The 19,444-nt window shown below is 52.7% G+C and overlaps 1 protein-coding gene across 6 annotated transcripts in view; it reads left to right on the top strand.

Annotated features, from left to right (window-relative positions):
• The window catches only part of NECTIN1 (nectin cell adhesion molecule 1), a 171,108-nt gene that overhangs the window by 135,591 nt on the left and 16,073 nt on the right, over positions 1 to 19,444 (top strand). The window contains exons 6-10 of one of the 6 annotated variants that reach the window (XM_077306981.1): positions 3,572 to 3,719; positions 6,081 to 6,171; positions 7,194 to 7,307; positions 13,603 to 13,721; positions 18,241 to 18,285. In XM_077306981.1, coding sequence (XP_077163096.1) covers positions 3,572 to 3,719; positions 6,081 to 6,171; positions 7,194 to 7,307; positions 13,603 to 13,721; positions 18,241 to 18,285 — 517 coding nt within the window. Of the gene's footprint in view, positions 1 to 3,571; positions 3,720 to 6,080; positions 6,199 to 7,193; positions 7,308 to 13,602; positions 13,800 to 18,240; positions 18,286 to 19,444 lie in introns of all 6 variants that reach the window. The other 5 variants (XM_077306978.1, XM_077306982.1, XM_077306984.1 and 2 more) reach the window with 5 other exon arrangements.

The raw sequence follows: 19,444 nt of genomic DNA, 5'->3' as shown, positions 1-19,444 counted from the left end.
CGTCCTTGTTCCCGTTTCTAATGTAGTCAAAGGAATCATATCGCATCTCTCTGGCTGTCTGCTTAGGCCCGGCCGTTAAGTGAGCTGTCTTGAAGCAGAAACATTATTTATGGGGTAATGTCATTTAGGGAGAGAGGGAGAATGACACCGACGGGGGAGGGGGGAGGGGGGCCTTGCATGGTGAGAAAGTCGGCGGCTTTGATTTGTCATTGTGACGCTGTAACAAGAGCTTGAGGACGCCGCTTGCATGGATCCCTGTGCAGAAGGGAGAGGAGAGACGATGAAGGGAATGGGGGAAGTAGGGTTGCCAACTCCAGGTTGGAAAATTCCTGGAGATTTGTGGGTGGAGCCAAGGGATGGCGGGGGTTGGGGCAACCCTTGGCAGGGCATGATGCCACAGGGGTCACCCTCTAAAGCACCCATTTCCACCCAGGGAACTGACCTTGGTCGTTCGGAGATCAGTTGGAACCACAGGAGATCTCACGCGTCAAATGGGGGGCTAGCAACCCTAGCTGTCCAACAAGGTCAGAAGGACCAAGGGGATTAATTATTTTTATTCATAATACTAAACACTGAGTAATAAAGTTTTAATTTAAACCCACTCTTACTCAAAGATTCAAGGTGGGTAACCACATCGAACAATGACATAAGAGTAATTGAGATGTTAAAACATCCCACAATCAGATGAGTTCAAAACTGCCTCGGAATTCCCCAGGAGGGCAGTGAAGGTGTCAGGGATGCTGAGGTGTCAGGTGACGTTTGGGGCAGAGAGCCAAGAATTCCAGAGTCATTTCTGGCCTGGAAGAACGGCTTTGTTTTATGGGCCTGGTGGAACTGCCCCGAGTCCTGCAGGGGCCTGATGCCTCCAAGGAGAGCGTTCTACCAGGATGGGGTCAGGACCCAAAAGGCCCTGGTTGAAGCCTGTCTGACATCCCTGGGGCCGGGGATCTTGAGCAGGTTCTGTGGACTCACTCTTGAGCTCTGTGGGGGGAGGTAAGAGAGGAGGCGGTCCTGTGAGGAGAAAGGTGTTTCCCATCACCTCCTGCAGGGTCCTTTTTAACTGGCGATGTTGGAGATTGAAGAAGAGGCTGACTGAGTCATGGACTCTTTCCAATCATACACATGAACACCTGAAGCTGCCATCTACTTAGTCGGATTCTCGGCCCATCAGAGTCAGTATTGTCTATTAGTAGACAATATTGACTCTGATGGGCCGAGAATCTGATTAACTGAAGGTGGTGGGGCTTGAACTGGGAACCTTCCGCATGCCAAGCAGCAGCTCCTCCACTGAACCGCAGCCCCTCCCTGTAGGAATGACAGGTTAGCCCATGTCTAGAGGGCAAGCTTTCTGCCAAAGCCCCCAGGAACAGTTGCTGGCATCGCTAAGCCCTATGGCCTCCCAGTTCCCCCCCCCCAGTCAGGTGATCAGCGTCTCCCCTCTCCCTCCCCCACTCCCCCTCCTCCAATTATCTTTCCCTTTCATCACCACCGGGGCTGGAAGTACAAAGCACCAATTAGCTAGTTTTCAACTTTAATTAGCTTGGAAGGTAGAGCAAATTAAATCCTTTTATCATACCTTTCAAAGCCTTTTTTGCATGAAGCCCCCCTCGCCTGCCCACCCCCAGGGCTCACTTGCCTTTGAACGGAGGCTGGTTCGCTTCCCCACACCAGGGTCAGGCTCTCTCCTTCTGCCAGCCCAGGATGGGACGTCCCACCCCCAATGATGGGAGGGGACAAGCTGCTACCGGCACCCTCCTCCATGTGAGCCCCCCCCCCAGCTGGAAGAGTTTGCCCCCCACCCCTGTAGTGATCTGCAAAGAAGAGACATGCAACCACTGCTGGACTGCAGGAACTCCAAGGGGCAGGAATGGATGGAGCAGTCGGGGGGGGGGGGTCCTGGGAGTACCTCCAAAGGCTGTGCCTTCCTGGGTCGCAGGGTGCTGGCAGACAGCGGAAAGCATCTCGTCTGTAGAGCTAATCGTAAAAAAATACAATTGCAGCAGTGAGGAACAGGAGCAGAGGGAGGGGAGGTCCCTCGGCCTTGCTGGGAACTGGCCACTCTCCTTGTGCTGAGCACACACACACACACATGCACACACACACATGCACACACACACATGCACACACACACATGCACACACACAAATGCAGGTTTCCCTTTGCACCAACATATAGAGTTTGGAACTGGTTGCACGAAGCCTCACTTGTCCCCCTGGTCATTTGCTCTTGGCCTGGCTTACCCAGCAGGGTTGTTGGGAGGATAAAACATAGGAAGTGAGCACCATCTGTAGCCCCCCACAATGACATTAAAATCAGGCAGCGTAAACCTGCTTAAGGTCTCTGGCCTCAGGGAGATAAAACTGGCCTTGACCAGGGCCGGGGCCTTTTTGGTCTTGGCCCCAGTCTGGTGGAACACTCACCCTCCGGGATCACAGGGCCTGCCAAACTGAGCTGTTCAGGCCTAGGGTTGGGGGCCAGGCAGTGACCTCAAGAAAGGCTGGTCTCCCCACTTGAAACATCTACCAATGGAGACCCCTCCAAACAGACCCCATAGGGAGACAACATGAGGTTTTAACGAAGGATTGTTCTTTTATTGTTACTGTTATTTATTTTATTTATGACTTTTTTTTAGGCTGTTGTCACCCTGATCCTGAATTGAATGGGGGCAGGAAGGGGGCTAGATGGCCCGTATGACCCCTTCCAATTCGATGCTTCTGTAGTTCTGTGTTGGGTCTGCCTCTTTCCCTGGTGCCTTCCATTTCCTCTAACATGATTGTCTTTTTCCAGGGACTCTTGTCTTCTCAGAGAGCCAGTTTGGTGTAGTGGTTAGGAGTGCGGACTTCTAATCTGGCATGCCAGGTTCGATTCTACGCTCCCCCACATGCAACCAGCTGGGTGACCTTGGGCTCGCCACGGCACTGATAAAACTGTTCTGACCAGGCAGTGATATCAGGGCTCTCTCAGCCTCACCCATCCCACAGGGTGTCTGTTGTGGGGAGAGGAATGGGAGGCAACTGTAAGTCGCTTTGAGCCTCCTTCGGGTAGGGGAAAGCGGCATATAAGAACCAACTCTTCTTCTTCTTCTTCCTCATAAACTGCCACAGCCACAGATGGGAAGGGATGGGGTACAGATGGCCCAAATAATGTCTGCAAACCAACATAGCAAAGATGGGGCTGAGAGAGTCCTAAGAGAACTGTTCTGTGAGAACAGATCTAAGAGAACTGACTGGCCCAAGGTCACCCAGCTGGCTGCATGGGGAAGAGGAGCGGGGAATCAAACCTGGTTCTCTAGATCAGAGTCCACTGGTCTTTAACCACCACACCGTGCTGCTTCTCGTGTAAAATTTTGGCAAAGGTTTTGTGTGCACACACCCGTCTTCGGGGACAGATACAAAACTTTGTTCTGTGGCTCCAGACCAGCACAGTTACCCACCTGAATCTGTGCTGCATATAATTAGCAGAGAAGCCTGAGTCAGTGCTGGTCCCTCCGGATGGGTGGCATACAAATCAAATAAATATTCTTGTGTGTTTGCCTGTGTTTAAAGGGAAACCTTCTCCCTGTTTGTTGCAGATAAGCCATTGCCGCAGGGGGGGCCAGGAGGCATTTTTGGCATCCTGGGAGGAGTGATTGCTGCTTCTCTCATTATTGGGGTGGCCGTCACGGTCTTCGTTGTCTACAGACGGCAGCAGAAACACCGCTTGGAGACTCAGAATGACCTGTGAGTATCGCCTCTCTTGCCCCGCCTGTTCTCTTTAAGGCATTGCTTTTGTCTGCTTTAGATGTTTACGTGTCACCACTGGTCACACTGATGGAGCTGCTTATAAGGAATCAGGGGCCCTGACCTGGATAGGCCAGGCAAGCTCAACCCCATCAGATCTTGGAAGTTAGGCAGGAGCAACCCCAGCTGGTATTTAGATGGGAGACCTCCAAGGATTTGGGTAGAGTTCCTCCAAGCAACACTGGGGAGGGTCATGACTGTGAGGCAGGTAATGGCAAGACACCCCCAAACATCCCTTACCCGGTGGCCAGACAATCCTTGGATGGATCTCCTGGCTGCATGGCACACACCATATGATAATGATGAATTAATATATATTGAATCAGTCCATCAAAGTCAGTATGGTCTACTCAGACTGTGCAGCAGCTCTCTAGGGTCTCAGGAAGAGCTATTTTCCACCCCCTCCTGCCTGGTCCTTTGAACTGGAGATGCTGCTGGGGATTGAACCTGGGACCTTTTGCCTGCCAAGCAGAGACTCCACCACTAAGCCAGGGTTGCAGGTCGAGGTCTTTCCAATCCCCTCCTGTCTGGTCCTTTGAAATGGAGATGCTGCCGGGGATTGAACCTGGGACCTTCCTCATGCCAAGCAGAGGTTCTGCCACTGAGCCACAGCCCCTCTCCTTCACCTCTCCATCTCAACTCATGCATATTAGGATTGTTTATTTGTTTTATTTATACTCCAGCTTCCTCCCCACTGAGGATACAAAGCAGCTGACATTGTTCCCCTCTTGTCCGTTTTTCTCCTCGCAACAACCCTGTGAGGTAGGTCAGACGGAGAGCACGGAACTAGCCCAAGATCACCCAGCCAGCCTCCATGGTAGAATAGGGATTTGAACCTGCATCTCTCAGATATGAGTCCTGCACTGAAACCATGGCAACACACTCAGTCTTAAGTTATCAAGGGAGCTGACAGTGTACCATTGAAGTGGTAGAAAAACAAGGATAATGAGATATAAGTAGCGACAGGACAGTGGGAGTCAAATTCAAAGCAACAAGGGCAGGCAATGTCCTTTGGAGGGCAGGAGAAGCTGCACACACACACAAGCTTAAACGGAATCGGCCTGGTGCTTAAATTGCACCAATGGTAGCCCCAGGTTGCTTTTCTGGGGAATGGTACCTTGCAAACGGGTGGGGGGTAACCTCTCCAAAGCCCCTCTCTGGGAAAGATCCATCTCCCTTCCAAAAGCAGAGGAACCTCAGAGAAGAGCCTAGAAGTTGCCATAGGAGATGAGAATCCCCTGGTTTTATCCAGTGTGGCGGTCAAGAATAGACCAGGAAGGGAAACCCAGCTTCCAATCCCTGCTCCACTGTGGAAGCTTGCTGAGTGACTTTGGTCCAGTCGCATATTCTCAGTCTAAACCCACCTTGCAGGGTTGTTGTGAAGATAAAACAGTGGGAAAGAGGGTACCGTCAGACACTTTGAGTTCTCACTGTGGAACAAAGCAGGAGGTAAACCAAGCAAATAAGTTTTAAAAATGGCTACATTCCTGTGCTCCACTGAGAAGAGCTGTCCCTGGTGCTGATGCCAAAAGCCGCCTGAGGCCCACTTTGGTCTCAGTGAGGTTTGAAGCATCCATTGTGCTGAGATTTCACACTTCCTTTTTATGTTTCCTCTCTCTCTCTCTCTCTCTCTCTCTCTCTCTCTCTCTCTCTCTCTCTCTCTCTCTCTCTCTCATATTTCCATCCCCTTGGCACAAAGCCAGGCATCCCACTCCAAACCTACCAATCACTCCTCCTTCCAAGAAAGTCCCATCTAACCTTTCAGCCCGGTGCCAAGCCCTACACCTGCTTCCGGGAGCGTGCCTAAAGAGCTGAGGGTTGAAAACTGCTCCAGACACCAAAAGTTTGCATGGCCCGTTTTGGGGCAAATGGATTCTTCTTCCCCCACCTTCCTTCTCTCTTCTGCTGACTTTGGTACCCAAGGTCTCACCCTGCCCCCTCTCCTTCCAGTCTCTGCACAAAGGCAGTTTCATTGGGGGGGGGGGTTGGGGAATGTTTCACAGGAGCACTTTTATTTCACAAAACAAAATGGTGTTTGGTAAAAAAAAAAATTCTCTGGCTGCTCTGTTCCCTTCCTGCCCTAGAGTCCTTTTTTGCTTGCTTTTATATAACCCTGCGGACCGACTGGTAAGTGCCTTGGGTGTAGAGGGAAATAACTGTGGTGCAAAATTCATATCATCTCTGGATTTTGGGGTGCTTCCGCGCAATCAAAGACACCACAGAACATAATTTCACACGAGAGGAATCCTGCCGGTTTCTCTCACCTACAGTTTGACCGGCTGACCGTTTCTCTTCCTGCAGGATTGACCTGCCCCCTTCTCACAAACCTGCCCCACCACCCCCAAAGCGGAAGCAAGAGGCAAAAAGTCACCTGACGACAGAAGACATCCAGGTACCCGAGAAGGATGTCGACAACTTGGTCAGTGAAGGGCAACTAAGATGACTGAAGGGTTGGAATCCATGTGGAGAGAGTTGGGTCTGTGTAGTTTGGAGAAGAGGAGGGACAGGGCTGATAGGATCATCGTATTGAACTACATAAAAGGCAGGCGTGTTGAAGAGGGGGGCAGCTTGTTTCCTGCAGCTTTAGAGACAGACTAGGAGCCATGGGTTCAAATTACGGGAAAGTTCCACTTAAATATTAGGAAACATTTTCTGATAGTGAAGGCTGTTCGCGGATGGAATATGCTGCCTTGAAGGGTGGTGGAACTGCCTTTATTGGAAGTTCTTAGAGGGTGATTGGGTGAGCACATGTCAGGAGGGTGTGACTTTTCAGTCCCTAGGAAGGTGGGGGCTGGTCTGGATGACCTTTTGTGGTCTGCTTGATTCTGATTCCATGGACGTTGTGGGACAGTAAACACACAAGGAGAAAGCTGAGTGACAGAAACAGAGTGAGTGAAGGGTGCAGAAAGAACTCCAGCCACCACCTAAGAAGCCAATCTCTACAGCTAGGGTCCCCTGTGGGCACCACAGCACCCACTAACTCCTTCCCTGTTGCCCATTGAGTGGTTTTTAAAATGGGCAGGAGTAGGCAGAAGCTTTGGCCCAGCAAGACTTCTGACCAGCCCTTGGAGATTTGATCGGCAATGCAGATTTTCTAAAAAGCATTGCTTTGGTATCATATTCCACCATCCATCAAGGGTCTTCACTCTGTGACTGATGGTCAGCCACGGAAGCCATTCGTGTGTGGTCCCTCCTCCTCAACAGCCATTTTTTAGCTGCACATACCACGCTTTCTTAGAATGCCCAAGGTCTCAGCAGGCTCAAAAGGGGACCCCAGTTCTCCACCTCCATCATGTTGCTGCCATGCATGACTGTTTTGTTCCCTCAGGTCTGTCCCTTGGAAGCAGGATTCCTTTCTGCTTGGGCAGGGTGGTGAGGATCACTAATGTGTGCTCTCTTTGACCTGCTTGACAGGTGGTGCACCTGGACAACATGAAAGAGCCAGAGGAGGAGATCCAGAAGCTGCCGTTGCAGCCCCCCTACTACGACATGGCTGCCAACGAGCCCACCCCTCATGCCAACAAGATGGTAAGGATCGTATCCCCAGGCAGACTCAGCCCAAATCCCTTCTGTGCCTTGTGCCTTCCTTCAAGTGGAGGTAACTGGGTATCCATGCTTGGCCTTCCAGGGAAAATGCCCTTCCTCCGGAGAAGATTAGCCCAAAGCTTACTTTTGGTTTAAGAATTGCAGTGATGTTCGACTCTTGGTCTCCTGGAGAGGAAGGAAATGTCATGAACATGATGTTTCAACGTTTAGGATCATCTGTGTCCTGGGAGATTTGGTTAATGTAGCAGAGTTTTGCCAAGTCATACAAACCTGATACTGAGCATGGCAAAAAAATCTCCCAAGAAGTACAGTGCGAAAAAGGTAAAATTCCATTGGAGTTGAAAGGAGAGAAAGAAGCCGAAGCTAAGAGCATTTTCCCCATCACAAATGGCCAGCTAATCCGGCATCGTGTACGTGGGAGTAGGGAGGCACTGTAGCTACAAGAGAGGCCTGCTGAGACAGGTGTCTCTATGGAAGGCCATGTGAAGAGTGGGAGAGAACAAAGCATGGAAGGCCACGTGAATGTGGGAGAGGACAAAGACGGAAGGGGTCAGAGGGCATATCCTAGGTAACGACAAAGAGAGGCATCCCACTGGAGGCGATGATATCTCCGCAGGCTTAGAGTGGTGTCGTACCCCCTCCCAGTGTCCAAGCAGGCTCTCTCCAACTCCGGTCACATACCAAAGGCCAGGTGCTACTGAGCATTTACTCCAATGGGGGCTAAATAAAGATTTCAACTACTGGTGTCTCAATCTGGGAGGAAACGGCTGGGATGGCTAAATAGGATTAAGTTCTTAGGTATGGAGGTGATGCTGGGGGGGAGGGGGGCTCATGGGGATGCCAACATGGGGGCAGTGTTGGGGCAGCCTACGTGTTGCCTTCCTCTCTTGCAGGCACCAGTGGCCGCCTTCTTCCTGCTCTGATCGCCAAGCTAGGTGCAATATTGATAATCTATGGATTTCACTTTGATGATCCCCCCTCTCTTTTAATCTCAAGCAGCCGCCCAAGCTGGAATCTCTGATCAGAGGCCAGCCTGGAGGGAAGGGATATCTTAACTCTTTCCTCTCCTCTGGCTTTCCATCCCCCCAACCCCCCTCCCCAAAAAAAGAGCTGGGCTTCGCCCCACGGGAGAGAGATGTGGGTGGGCAGAACCATCACGTGCAGCTGACGTAGGGCCACTGCGTCCTGCTGCACAGCAGCCCTGGACCTCCTTGGTGTCTCTCATCCAAGCGCTAGCCAGTGTGGACCCTGCTTAGCTTTTGAGATCAGATGGGTCACTCTGCCCAGGGCAGGGGTGGTTTGCCCTTGCCTGCCTCTGTGTAGTGACCCCGGTCTTCCTTGGTGGTCTCCCACCCAAAGAGAAGGGAGAGAAAGAAAAGCTGGATCTCCATCTTAGGGGGTCCTGCTCTTAACCTTGGCATCAAGCTGGCTCCAAATGGCCAACCATGCTTAGCTTCAGCCATCTGATGAGACTGGGCTAGCCTGGCCCCTCCCGGTAGAGGTGGGAGAAACAAACCCAGACTTTCTCTCCCAGGGAGCTAAGCCCAGAGTGCAGCAGGGGCCGTTGGGTGGTGGAAAATCAGGGGCGAGGAAAGATCCCCCTTCCACTGGTCTCTCACTGCTCCTTGCAGCGCGAGAGACCTCCTTGTCATCATTTTTCCGAGGACACAAACGTCAGGGAGGGAAGGGCGGTGATTAACATCAGGTGTCATTTCAGCCTCGCTTGGCCTTGTTTTTTGCTCAAGCTTCGTGGCTGTGAAGGTCTTTGGGTGAGCCCCCGGGGGAACTTTGGGTGAGCCCCCTTTGGCCTTGAGGGGAAGCCGACGGCAGCCTGCCCCAAACTGGGAATGCATCCCTGCCAAGTGAGTGCGGAGAGACAGAGAGAGCCTTGGCAGATGGTGATGTGCCAGGCGGAGCGTGCTGCCGCTTGACTGTGAAACGAGGGCAGTGGGGTTTGGAAGCGCATCGGGTTTTCTTCTTATATCTCTTTCGACTCCAGACAGGGTGATGATGATGTAAGGCAGGAGGAACAGCAGGGAGATTAGAGGAGGGCAGGACCAGCAGGGGCAGGAGAGGTGCAGTTTGAGGGGGCCAAAAGGAATACGGGAGAGTCGAGAAGCAGGTGGAGCAGCTGGGGTGTGTGTGGGGGGGGGAGAAATGAAAGTGCTCTGATGCGTCCCAAAATGGGGCGCCCACAAGGCCACCTCAGACGTGCATCTGGCACGAGGTGACAGGTGAGCCTCACACGGAGGCTGGTTTTATTTTTATGATTCTGAAAGCGGCCTGGTTGGGGTAGATGTTTGTCTAGATCAGGGGTAGTCAAACTGCGGCCCTCCAGATGTCCATGGACTGGCAGGGGCTCGTGGGAATTCGCTGGCAGGGGCTCATGGGAATTGTAGTCCATGGACATCTGGAGGGCCGCAGTTTGACTACCCCTGGATGCTTGTCAAGGGCAACGAACCTGCATTCCCCCACAGCATTCTAAGTCAGCTGGGGTCATAGATGTATATAATAGCCTGTGATTATCATCAATTTTATTGGCGATCTCTTCAATGCGGGGCAAGGGTGCCGGGCCCCGCTTTTCCCCACTTCCCTCCAGACTCTAAAACGGAACTGACTCCTGCCCATTACGCTCACCCCGCTTGGCGACCATGACTCCAGCGACAGACGCAGCTGGCTCCTTGCTGCTGCTATCTCCCTGGCTCCTTGGCCCCCTTCCCAGACGCCTCCTAAATCAGCGGGCATTTTGAATTGGCAGAAAGGCCCTGGAGGTTGGTGAATGGCTGCAGGCAGCGTGAGGCTGCCCGCCTTGCCAGGAGGTGGTTCCCGGGTCTCGCCAAGGGCTCTGAAGAAGACAGATAAAGCACGCGGGCAGTGTTATCACGGAGGGAAGAGCGGTGCGTGCGTCAGTCACAGTGGTGGAGCAAAGAACAAGGCCCTCTGGAAACAAAGGGGAGTAGGCCTGTGACCAGGTCAGACCAAGGATCCCGCTGGGCCCCGTGATGGCTACCGCGACTGGGAGCATGCCACGGCCACGGGGAAACCAGTAAGACTAGCTGCCTTGTCGATCACCCAGTTGTGGAATTTAAAAGTTGGAAGGGGCCTAAAGACCACTCAGGCCAAGACCCTGCCCCCTAAAGCACCCCTGATCAGCCACCCTCCTCTTAAACACTTCCCAAGATATTTATTTGTTTGTCTGTTTATTGAATGTTGTGTGTCGCTAGGAGATTCTACAATTGTAGGATGGTCCTGCAGCCAAGCAAGACATGTCGAGGTGGTTTGCTGTTGTCTCCCTTCACATCAGGACCCTCGTTTTCTTTGGGGGTCTCCCATCCAAGTACTAGCCAAGGTCCACCCTCTTTAGCTTCACTCTGCGAGAGCTGGCTGGCTGCAATGCCACTTCTCATGGGCAGATTCACCCAAATCCATCCCACTATTATCTGGAATCGCTGGATTTCTTTGCTAGGTATCTGTCTATACTCCATATTGGATTCTGAGACTCTGCCATGCTATGTCCTGGGGCCATGGCTGCTGTTCATGCACACAGAGGCAATCTGAGGCAGGGATGCGCTGTCTTCTTGGTGCTCAGGGGGGCAACAGTGGGAGGGCTTCTGGAGTTCTGGCCCTGCTGGTGGACCTCCCGACGGCCCCTGGGTTTAGGTCGCTCAGAGTGTCGGACTGGATGGGCCATTGGCTGATCCAACATGGCTACTGCTAAGGGCCTATCTCTGGGGCAGGGATGCTCTGTCTTCTTGGTGCTTGGGGCCAAGAGCTGGAGGGATTCTGTTGTTCTGTCCCCGCTGGCGGATTTCCTGATGGCACCAGGGTTTAGGCCACTCAGAGTGTTGAACCGGATGGGCCATTGGCCTGACCCAGCTTGGCTTCTTCTATAGAGCAAAGGTCCATGAGTAGGTATTAGCCACAAGGTATAGATGGGACATTCCCTCTCGGAGAGGGATGCTCTGTCTTCTTGGTGCTTGGGAGGCCACAGGGGGAGGGCTTCCGGAGTTCTGGCCCTGCTGGTGGGTTTCCAGGTGGCACTTGGGTTTAGGCCACTGACAGTGTTGGACTGGAAATGCCAGTTCTTACTTTCTCAACCAATGCTTTCAATCGCCCTTGGCCAGCCAACAGCCAATCAGGGCCATCTTTCACTGTGGTTGTCCCTTCATGCCAGGGAAAAGCTCCAGCACTGCTGCCTGTTGAAGACACAGGAGCCTTGCCAGGAAAGTCAGCAGGCAAGAAGGTGGACTCAGACGGCAGATGTGCTTTTCCCTATCCACCAAGGGTCACAAAAGCCTTTGGCCTGGCAAGGGAACCAGGAGCCGAGTCCAGCTGTGCACGGGGATTGTTCAAGACGTAGAGCGAGAGGCAGGCTTAAAGCACTGCGGATGGAGCCAAAACCCTCTTTGAATTGCTTCCCCCCCCCCCGATGGAGGGCAGCCAAAGGATACCCCTTTCCCACAATTTGTATGGCAGAGCAGAGATGAGTTGAAAGGAAAAGGAGGCGCTGCGTGAATACAGGAGGCGGGACGGTCCGAGGCGCTTTGCCTTCCCTGCTGGCTGTTGCATCCACAGTGTCCCCTGCAGAAAGCAGATAAACCTTTGGGCCAATAAACCTTTGAGTCAATCTACAGAAATGACTTTAACCAGCTGAAACATTTCCAGGAAGTTTAACTGGTTTAGTAGGCATTGCCTTTTCCCAGAGAAAACTGTCGTTTCTTACGCCATAACAAAGATTGAGCCCAGGGGCACCAACAAAGTTTTATTCAAGGTACTAGGGGCTAAGCTGCTTGCACCCAGGAATGCAACAGGCACTAGCACACAGACCCGCACTGTGTCCCTCCTGGGTGCTGGCCCTCCTCTCCCTGCTTGATCTTTATCAGATCACACATAAAACTTTGTTGGGCTTAAACTTTCCTGGACTCAGACTTTGTTCTGCAGCTGCTCCAAAACAGGAGCTCTAACAAAGAATCTCCCACATCCGAACTACAGTTCCCAAGAGCCTTTGGAGGAAAACATGGTGGGAAAAACTGGTAGCAAACTGGTAACGTTTATAGTGTAGATCTGCTCTCCTACTCAGCTGTATGTTCCTTGCTTGGAAAACTGGAGTAAGTAAGCTCAAATATACAGGAACAAGTTGCAGAGAATTACCTCTTTGGGATGGATGGACTGAGGTTTATAGATGCATGTGTGTGTGGGTGTATGTATATACACACATACACACACATAGACATATGCCTATAATGCTAGCATGCTGGTTTTCTAACACAGAGGAGCAAATTGGCAATTTTCCCTTCTTTCTGTATTCCTTTATGTTTGTGTCAGGGATTTCAGCTCTGCTTTTGGCTCTTGGTTCTGTACATTCATTTTTCACAGGGACTCCGTTGAACAGGGTTTATACATGCAGCATCTGCAGTATTTATACACACCTCGGATGTCATTTGTGTATGGACTGCGCATATAATGTTGATTTATTGACGCACGCATCATGTTGACAAATGTGTCTGCTAAAGGGGGAAGGGAGGGCGGAATGGTGCCAGGGAAGAAAAATGGCACGTGAAAATATCAAATCGTGGTTTCAGTTGGGAGAAGGGAGAAGTGAAGTCTCATCCTGGGAACATTTCAGTCAAAACAGAACAGATGAGTAATTTGAAACCATCCCGAGACTTAAAAAAAAACAAAAAACCACCGGGGGAATACAGAAACATGTGGTTCCCCTTCTCCTCACTTGTAATCCCAGGGAAAGGCGCCTTATGCATTTCTTCTGATTGTGCTTTGGATTTGCAGCGGCCAACTCCGCAGGGCTGCTGTGAGCCGCACTAACGTGCCAAAGACTGTTGATCCCTTCCCCGTTCAGTGCTAAACAGAGGAACCACAATCTGGAGGCTGTTCAGATTCTCCAAGGGATGTGGGGGGCCGGTTTTGCTATTCATTTTAAACAGTTTTTATCTCTTCTCCACTGTCGTCCTTTGTCTTCTTCCATGCTCCATCTCCCCCCTGGCCCTCCGCCACCACTCCCCTCCCCTGCCATGTCTAACCTCCCTCCCTCCGTCCCCCCTTTTGACTTCTCTTTCCTCCCTTCTGTCTTGCGGCCCCTCTTGGTGCTAACCCTCTCTCTGTCCCCCCCCCCCCCGTCTCTCTCTGGGCACCGTCCCTGTGGCCATGCGCCTGTTTCCGTGTGTGGCGCGTGGCTCCCTCCTCTCCTCTGTGTCTCCCCCCAACTCTGCCCCTCACCATCACTCCCCTCCCCCGTCCCCCTGCTTTCCTGCTCTCTCAGCTCCAGAACTCGGGCAACAGCAAGGACTCCGACGTCCAATACGCAGAGTTGGACACCTCCGCTCTGGCGACGTCGCCCAGCCCCAGGACTTCCATCCCTGCTGGCGGAGACCTTGTCGAGTATGCAACCATCCAGGCTAACTTATGCTAGCGCATGACACTGTAGGCCTTTTCCCCCCCTCCGATTCTGGCCTCAAGGTACACAAAACTGCACTTTCTGCCTTCCTCCGTTGGCTCCCGCTGCTCCCCCCTCCCTGGCATCGTCTGTCTCCCCCACTCTTGTGGGAATGGCTCCTCCCTTTGCATATGACCTCCCCCCCTCGCCCCCTCTTCCCTCTGCCACGGGTGTGCATGTCCGGTGTAATGGATGGTCCCCCCCCCCCCTGCCGTTGCCTGTTCAGAGAGAGCAAGAACTGGAACGTGGTTTGTTTTTTTGTCTTGTGCCTTCTGCATGGAGCATGGACTGCCTTCACGTTCGGTTCCTGTACAGTGGGGGAGAGGAGACCGTTGGGTGGAGGGGTGTTTTGGGGAGAGTCAGGGGTGCCAGCCTCCAGGTAGGGGCCTGGGGACCCCCCAGAATTACAACCCAGGCTACAAAGATCAGTTCCCCTGGAGAAAAGGGATGCTTTGGAGGGTGGACTGCAAGGCACTGGAGCCCACTGAACGCCTTGCCCTCCCCAGCCACCATCACCAGATCTCCAGGAACTTTCCAGCCTCATGCTGGCAACTCCTTCCCCTTCCCCCTGACATCCCCAGGGTTCTCCCCCTATGCCAAACTGCAAAGAAAGGGGGGGTTGAAGCCTTCTGAAGGCAAAGGGTCTGTCCAGCCGTACGGACAGGAAATCCATCCTGGCTGCCCGGAGCCAAACAGGGATGGTGAAAGGGGCTGACAAAGGAGAGCACGACCTTGGTGAAATCACAGCAGACCTTTGGCTGGAGCTGCCTGCCTCCCTTGACCCTTCTGACCGCTCCAGGGCCCTGGACGGAGCCAAAGGAACGGCCAGCCAGCTGGGTCAGGAGGTTATGAAAAATGGGAAAGAGAGGGGGGCAAGAGGGGTCAACCAGAATCCAGCCCAAAGTGACGGAGGGCTGTCAAGAGGCAGTGGAGGGTCAAGGCTGACAAATACTTGTTAGTGCGAGGGGAGACCAAGGACAGGGGGAGTCGTGACCGGGCAAGAGTCCCGTCCAGCAGAGGACAAGCCAAGCCAGCGCTGGGCTGCTGGCGGCTCAGGCCATTTCTGCAGTCCCTTCTTCGCAGCACAGGAGGCTGTGCCCAGCACTTCCCCAGTCGCCAGAGCCAGGGAGTGAGTCAAGCTCCTGAGGTGTACCGGTGCCTCCCTCAATGAGTTACCCAAAGCAGGGAGGTTTGGGAGACAGCATGTCCCGCTGCTTTGGGAGTTGGGCCTTTTAGAGAGCCAGTCTGGTGTAGTGGTTAGGAGTGCGGACTTCTAATCTGGCATGCTGGGTTCAATTCTGCGCTCCCCCACATGCAACCAGCTGGGTGACCTTGGGCTCGCCATGGCACTGATAAAACTGTTCTGACCGGGCAGTGATATCAGGGCTCTCTCAGCCTCACCCACCCCACAGGGTGTCTGTTGTGGGGAGAGGAATGGGAAGGCGACTGTAAGCCGCTTTGAGCCTCCTTCGGGTAGGGAAAAGCGGCATATAAGAACCAACTCTTATTATTATTATTATTGGTTGGTTCCCCCTCTCAAGCCAGCGGTGTGGCAGATGCAGAGGCAGCTCCATGCCACATTCAAGACATGACAAGACGCTAGGGTTGCCAGCCTCCAGGTGGGCCCTGGGGATGTCCTAGATTTACAATTGATCTCCGGCCTGCAGAGATCTCTTCCCTTGGAGGAAAAAGCTGCTTTAGAGGAGAGACTCTCCGACATTGCTCTCTGCTGGGCTTCCTCCCTATCCACCCCACCCCACCCTCCCAACCCGGAGGCGGCAACACCACCAGAAGCTGTGGCCTCTGCTACCTCCTTGTTGTCACTAGGGCTGCCAACCTCCAGGTGGTGGCTGGAGATCTCCTGCTATTACGATTTATCTCCGGACTTCAGAGATCAGTTCCCCAAGAGAAAATGGCCACTTTGGAGGGTGGACTCCATGGTATTTTTACACTGCTGAGGCCTGGCCTACCTAGGGCTGCCAACCTCCAGGTGGTGGCTGGAGATCCCCTGCTGTTCCAGCTCATCTCTTGGTGACCGCAATCAGTTCCCCTGGAGAAAATGGCTGGATGGGTGGGTGGACTCTCTGGCCTTGTACCCCATTGGAGTCCCTCCCCCACGTCCCCAAGCATTTCCCAACAGGGAGCTGGCAACCTTATCTTCTTCCACATAGGGTTGCCAACTTCCAGTGTTGGCCTGGAGATCTTCTGTATTTATAACTGATCTCCAGGCAACGGAGATCAGCTCCACTGAAGAAAATGGCAGCTTTGAAGGATGGACTCTCCGGCATTGGCTTCCATTGGAGCCCCCCCTCTCTAAGCTCCACCCTCCCCAGCTTCCAAGTATTTCCCACCCAGGAGCTGGCAACCTGAGCCATTATAAGGAAGTTCCCATGTCCAGGTCTGACAAATAGAGAGCCTGAAAGTATACAGCAGGGGTGGTCAAACTGCGGCCCTCCAGATGTCCATGGACTACAATTCCCATGAGGCTGATGGGAATTGTAGTCCATGGACATCTGGAGGGCCGCAGTTTGACCACACCTGGTGTACAGTGAAGTCAGGAGCTATTTGTGGGGATGACACTGGGGGGGAGGGTCCCCAAAACACGGTGTTCTGTGCCTTGCAATAGAGGACCTAGTTTCTGCTTTCCATTTGACTGAGCGAGGCCCAGCTCCGCCGTTTCATTTCCCCCAAGGTTCAGGGAAGCCTTCATTCCCTTGATGTGAATTTGCATGCGGATATTGGACTGTGCGCAAAAGGTGGGCTTTTACAACACTCCCAATTTGCCAGCGCTGTGAAGTCAGAGAACAGACAGGACATAAAGCACTGAGCTGCCTTCGCCGCCCAGACTGCAAAGCAGCCATGCCTCAGCAGGGAAGGAGAGAGGAGCCTGTCAAGGTAGAGAGTGCGCTGCCCATTAGGGGCTGAGACCACAATGCCCCCCCCCATTCAGCTCCTCCCCAACCCGCCAAACTGGCTCATCCACGGCCATCCCTGCTGCTTCTCCTTCTCCCCTTTCTCAAGCAACGTCTCCTGGCAGAGGGCCAGGGAGCTAGAAGGGGGGGGCCTGGAGGAAGAGGGGGCAGAACTGGGAGAGCACCCCTCCCCAAAATCCTTTGGGGGAAATTATTCAGGGGAGAGGAGCGAGAAGGAGGTAAACATGGGCTCCATTTTGACAGCCCGACATCACAACATCAGCCCCCCTTCCTCAAAGAAAGCTGTTCTTTCACAGCCTCTTCAATCACCCTCCAGTTTTGTTTGACTCCTGTACCAAAACAGCTTTAAAAAAATGCTGCTCTTCTTCTTTTTGGTTATCAAGTCACAGCCAACTTATGGCAACCCAGCAGGGTGTTAAAGGCAAGAGGCAAGAGATGGGCTTGGCCATTGCCTCTGCAAAGCCACCCGGTTCTTCCTCAGCAGCCCCCACACACACACGCACACACACAGACACACACTCTCTCTCTCCAAGTGATAGCCAGGGCCAATTCTGCATAGCTTTTTCAAAACCTGATGAAATCAGGCTGGCTTGGTAGGGCTCATGGGAATTGTAGTCCATGGACATCTGCAGAGCCACAGTTTGCCCCCCCCACCCTAAGAGGTAACAGAGCAGCTGTGGAGCTGGTGTCAATGAACAGGCATCTGGGCACTCCACACCCGAGGCCATAATTCTTAAAGAGACGAGGGAGACTCTTAAGTTCCTCATGTCAATTTGCAGAGGAAATATGGCCCAGCCCTACCATCTTAGACCAGGAGAAGCCAGTCTGTACTTCTTCAAGGGAGGGAAGCTTTGCCTCCGATGGCTTGGTGAGAGAGATGGAGAGAGTTGCTGTAGTGGCTTGAACTGCCTGTCTCTTGGTGCCTTGGTGGGCTCCTCTCTGCTGATTTTGCTGCCATTTCGTTCTGGCCATTCTGGCCGGTCAGTGACTCTCAAGACAGGTGGCAGAGTCATGGCGGGCCCATCATGCACGGGAGAAGACAGCAGACGTGGGACAGCCTGGCCCAGAGCATTTAAGAGGCTGGCAGCGTCTGTCAGCGGTAGAAGATTTGAGTCCACTTGTGCCTTTGAGATCAGCTAAAAAATGGGGGGGGGGAGAGAATAAACTTTTGGAAAGCAAAGCTCCCTTTGTCAGATACTACTGAACTCTGAAAAGCTTATAGCCCCCAAATTGTGTTGGACTCGCTCTTCCACCAAGGTGTGCCTTGAAATGCTGAGCACTGGATTTGGGGGCTCCTGTGAACGAGAGGAGCAAGTCGGGTGGGGACAGGTGAGGCAGGGACAACTGGACGAGCCTTCCTTCATTTCCTGCCGCTTGCTTTGTTTCCCTGCCTTGCCCACGTCCCCTAACGCCTGCTGTAGAGAGACCAATGGTAGTAGGCAAGAATGACCCCCCCCCCCCCCCGGTTAGCTTCCGAGCAGGCAGAATAACCTCTCTGTTTTATGATGTCCCACCTGCATCCTCCATTCAGGATGAGGATCAAAGTCTTCGTAGATGTAACGAGTGAGAGTGGACAGTAAGTTTCCTTACTTTTTCTTTCGTATTTTTTTTTGGTGTGTTAGGCGGGTGGGGGATCTCTCCTCCAAGAAGTCCTGTAGTTAGCCTGGAGACCAGGTTGGAAGCTTCCTGATCAGTGGTCCTCATGGGGGCTTCCAGATCATCTTCTGATCTAAGCCTACCCAGACCCAACGAGGTAGATGGTGTCTGAGGACCACTTCTTGATCTTCCAGATGGAGGGACCGTGTGTTCTGCTCACATGGTACAACATCACTTCTAGTCGGATGGCTCTGGGAGATCCCCATTGATAGCTCAGTTCATAGGCACGTAGAGGGTTGATTTGGATTGGGACTGCAGAACATGAGCTAGAGATGCTAACCTGCAGGTGGCACCTGGAGACCTCCTGCAATTACGATTGGTCTCCTGATGGAGGGTTTGGCCACTGTGTGACACAGAGTTTTGGACTGGATAGGCTGTTGGCCTCATCCCACATGGATTATCTTATGTTCTTAATTAAGGTCAGATCCCCTGGAGAAAATGGCTGCTTTGAAGGATGGACAATGGCAAGGGTAGCCAAACGGTGTCTCTCCAGATTAACATGAGCCCTTTCCAGCATGCTCGTAATTGTAGTCCATGAACATCTGGGGAGACACAGTTTTCCAATGTATGAAAACCCCAGCAAGGGGCTTCCAAAGCAAGGGAGAAGCAGAGGTGGTTGGCCTTCCTCTGCAGAGCCTTCCTTGGTGGTCTCTCTTCCAAGTACCAGCGCTGCTTAGCTTCTAACTTAAGGTGATCCCCACAAGGGCTGTTAAAGGCAAGGGAGAAGCAGAGGTGGTCTGCCAATGTCTTCCTTTGCAGAGCCTTCTTGCGGGGTCTACCGTCCAAGTATTAGCCCTGCTTTGCTTCTGAGATCTGATGAGATTGGACCACCCCATGCTGCCTTCCCTCCCCGGAGTAGATTAGGATGTCGTTGACTTGGCTCCTGCTCTCTTGTCTATGAGGCACAACCAAATGTTTCTCTTTTTCCAGGCTTTCAGTATTTTTAGCTATTCACGTGGTCTGCTTTTAGCTTCTCTTTTAGAGTTGTGGTTTTCATGGCGAGTTTTAGTATTGATAATTTTACAGCGGTTGTTTATATGACTGCGTTGTATTTGTTCTGACTTTGTGAGCTGCCCTCT

The sequence above is a fragment of the Paroedura picta genome, chromosome 12, assembly GCF_049243985.1.
Source record: "Paroedura picta isolate Pp20150507F chromosome 12, Ppicta_v3.0, whole genome shotgun sequence".
NCBI lineage: Eukaryota > Metazoa > Chordata > Lepidosauria > Squamata > Gekkonidae > Paroedura > Paroedura picta.
The sequence above is the reverse complement of the archived record's forward strand: the minus strand, read 5'-3'. Positions and strand labels throughout refer to the sequence as shown.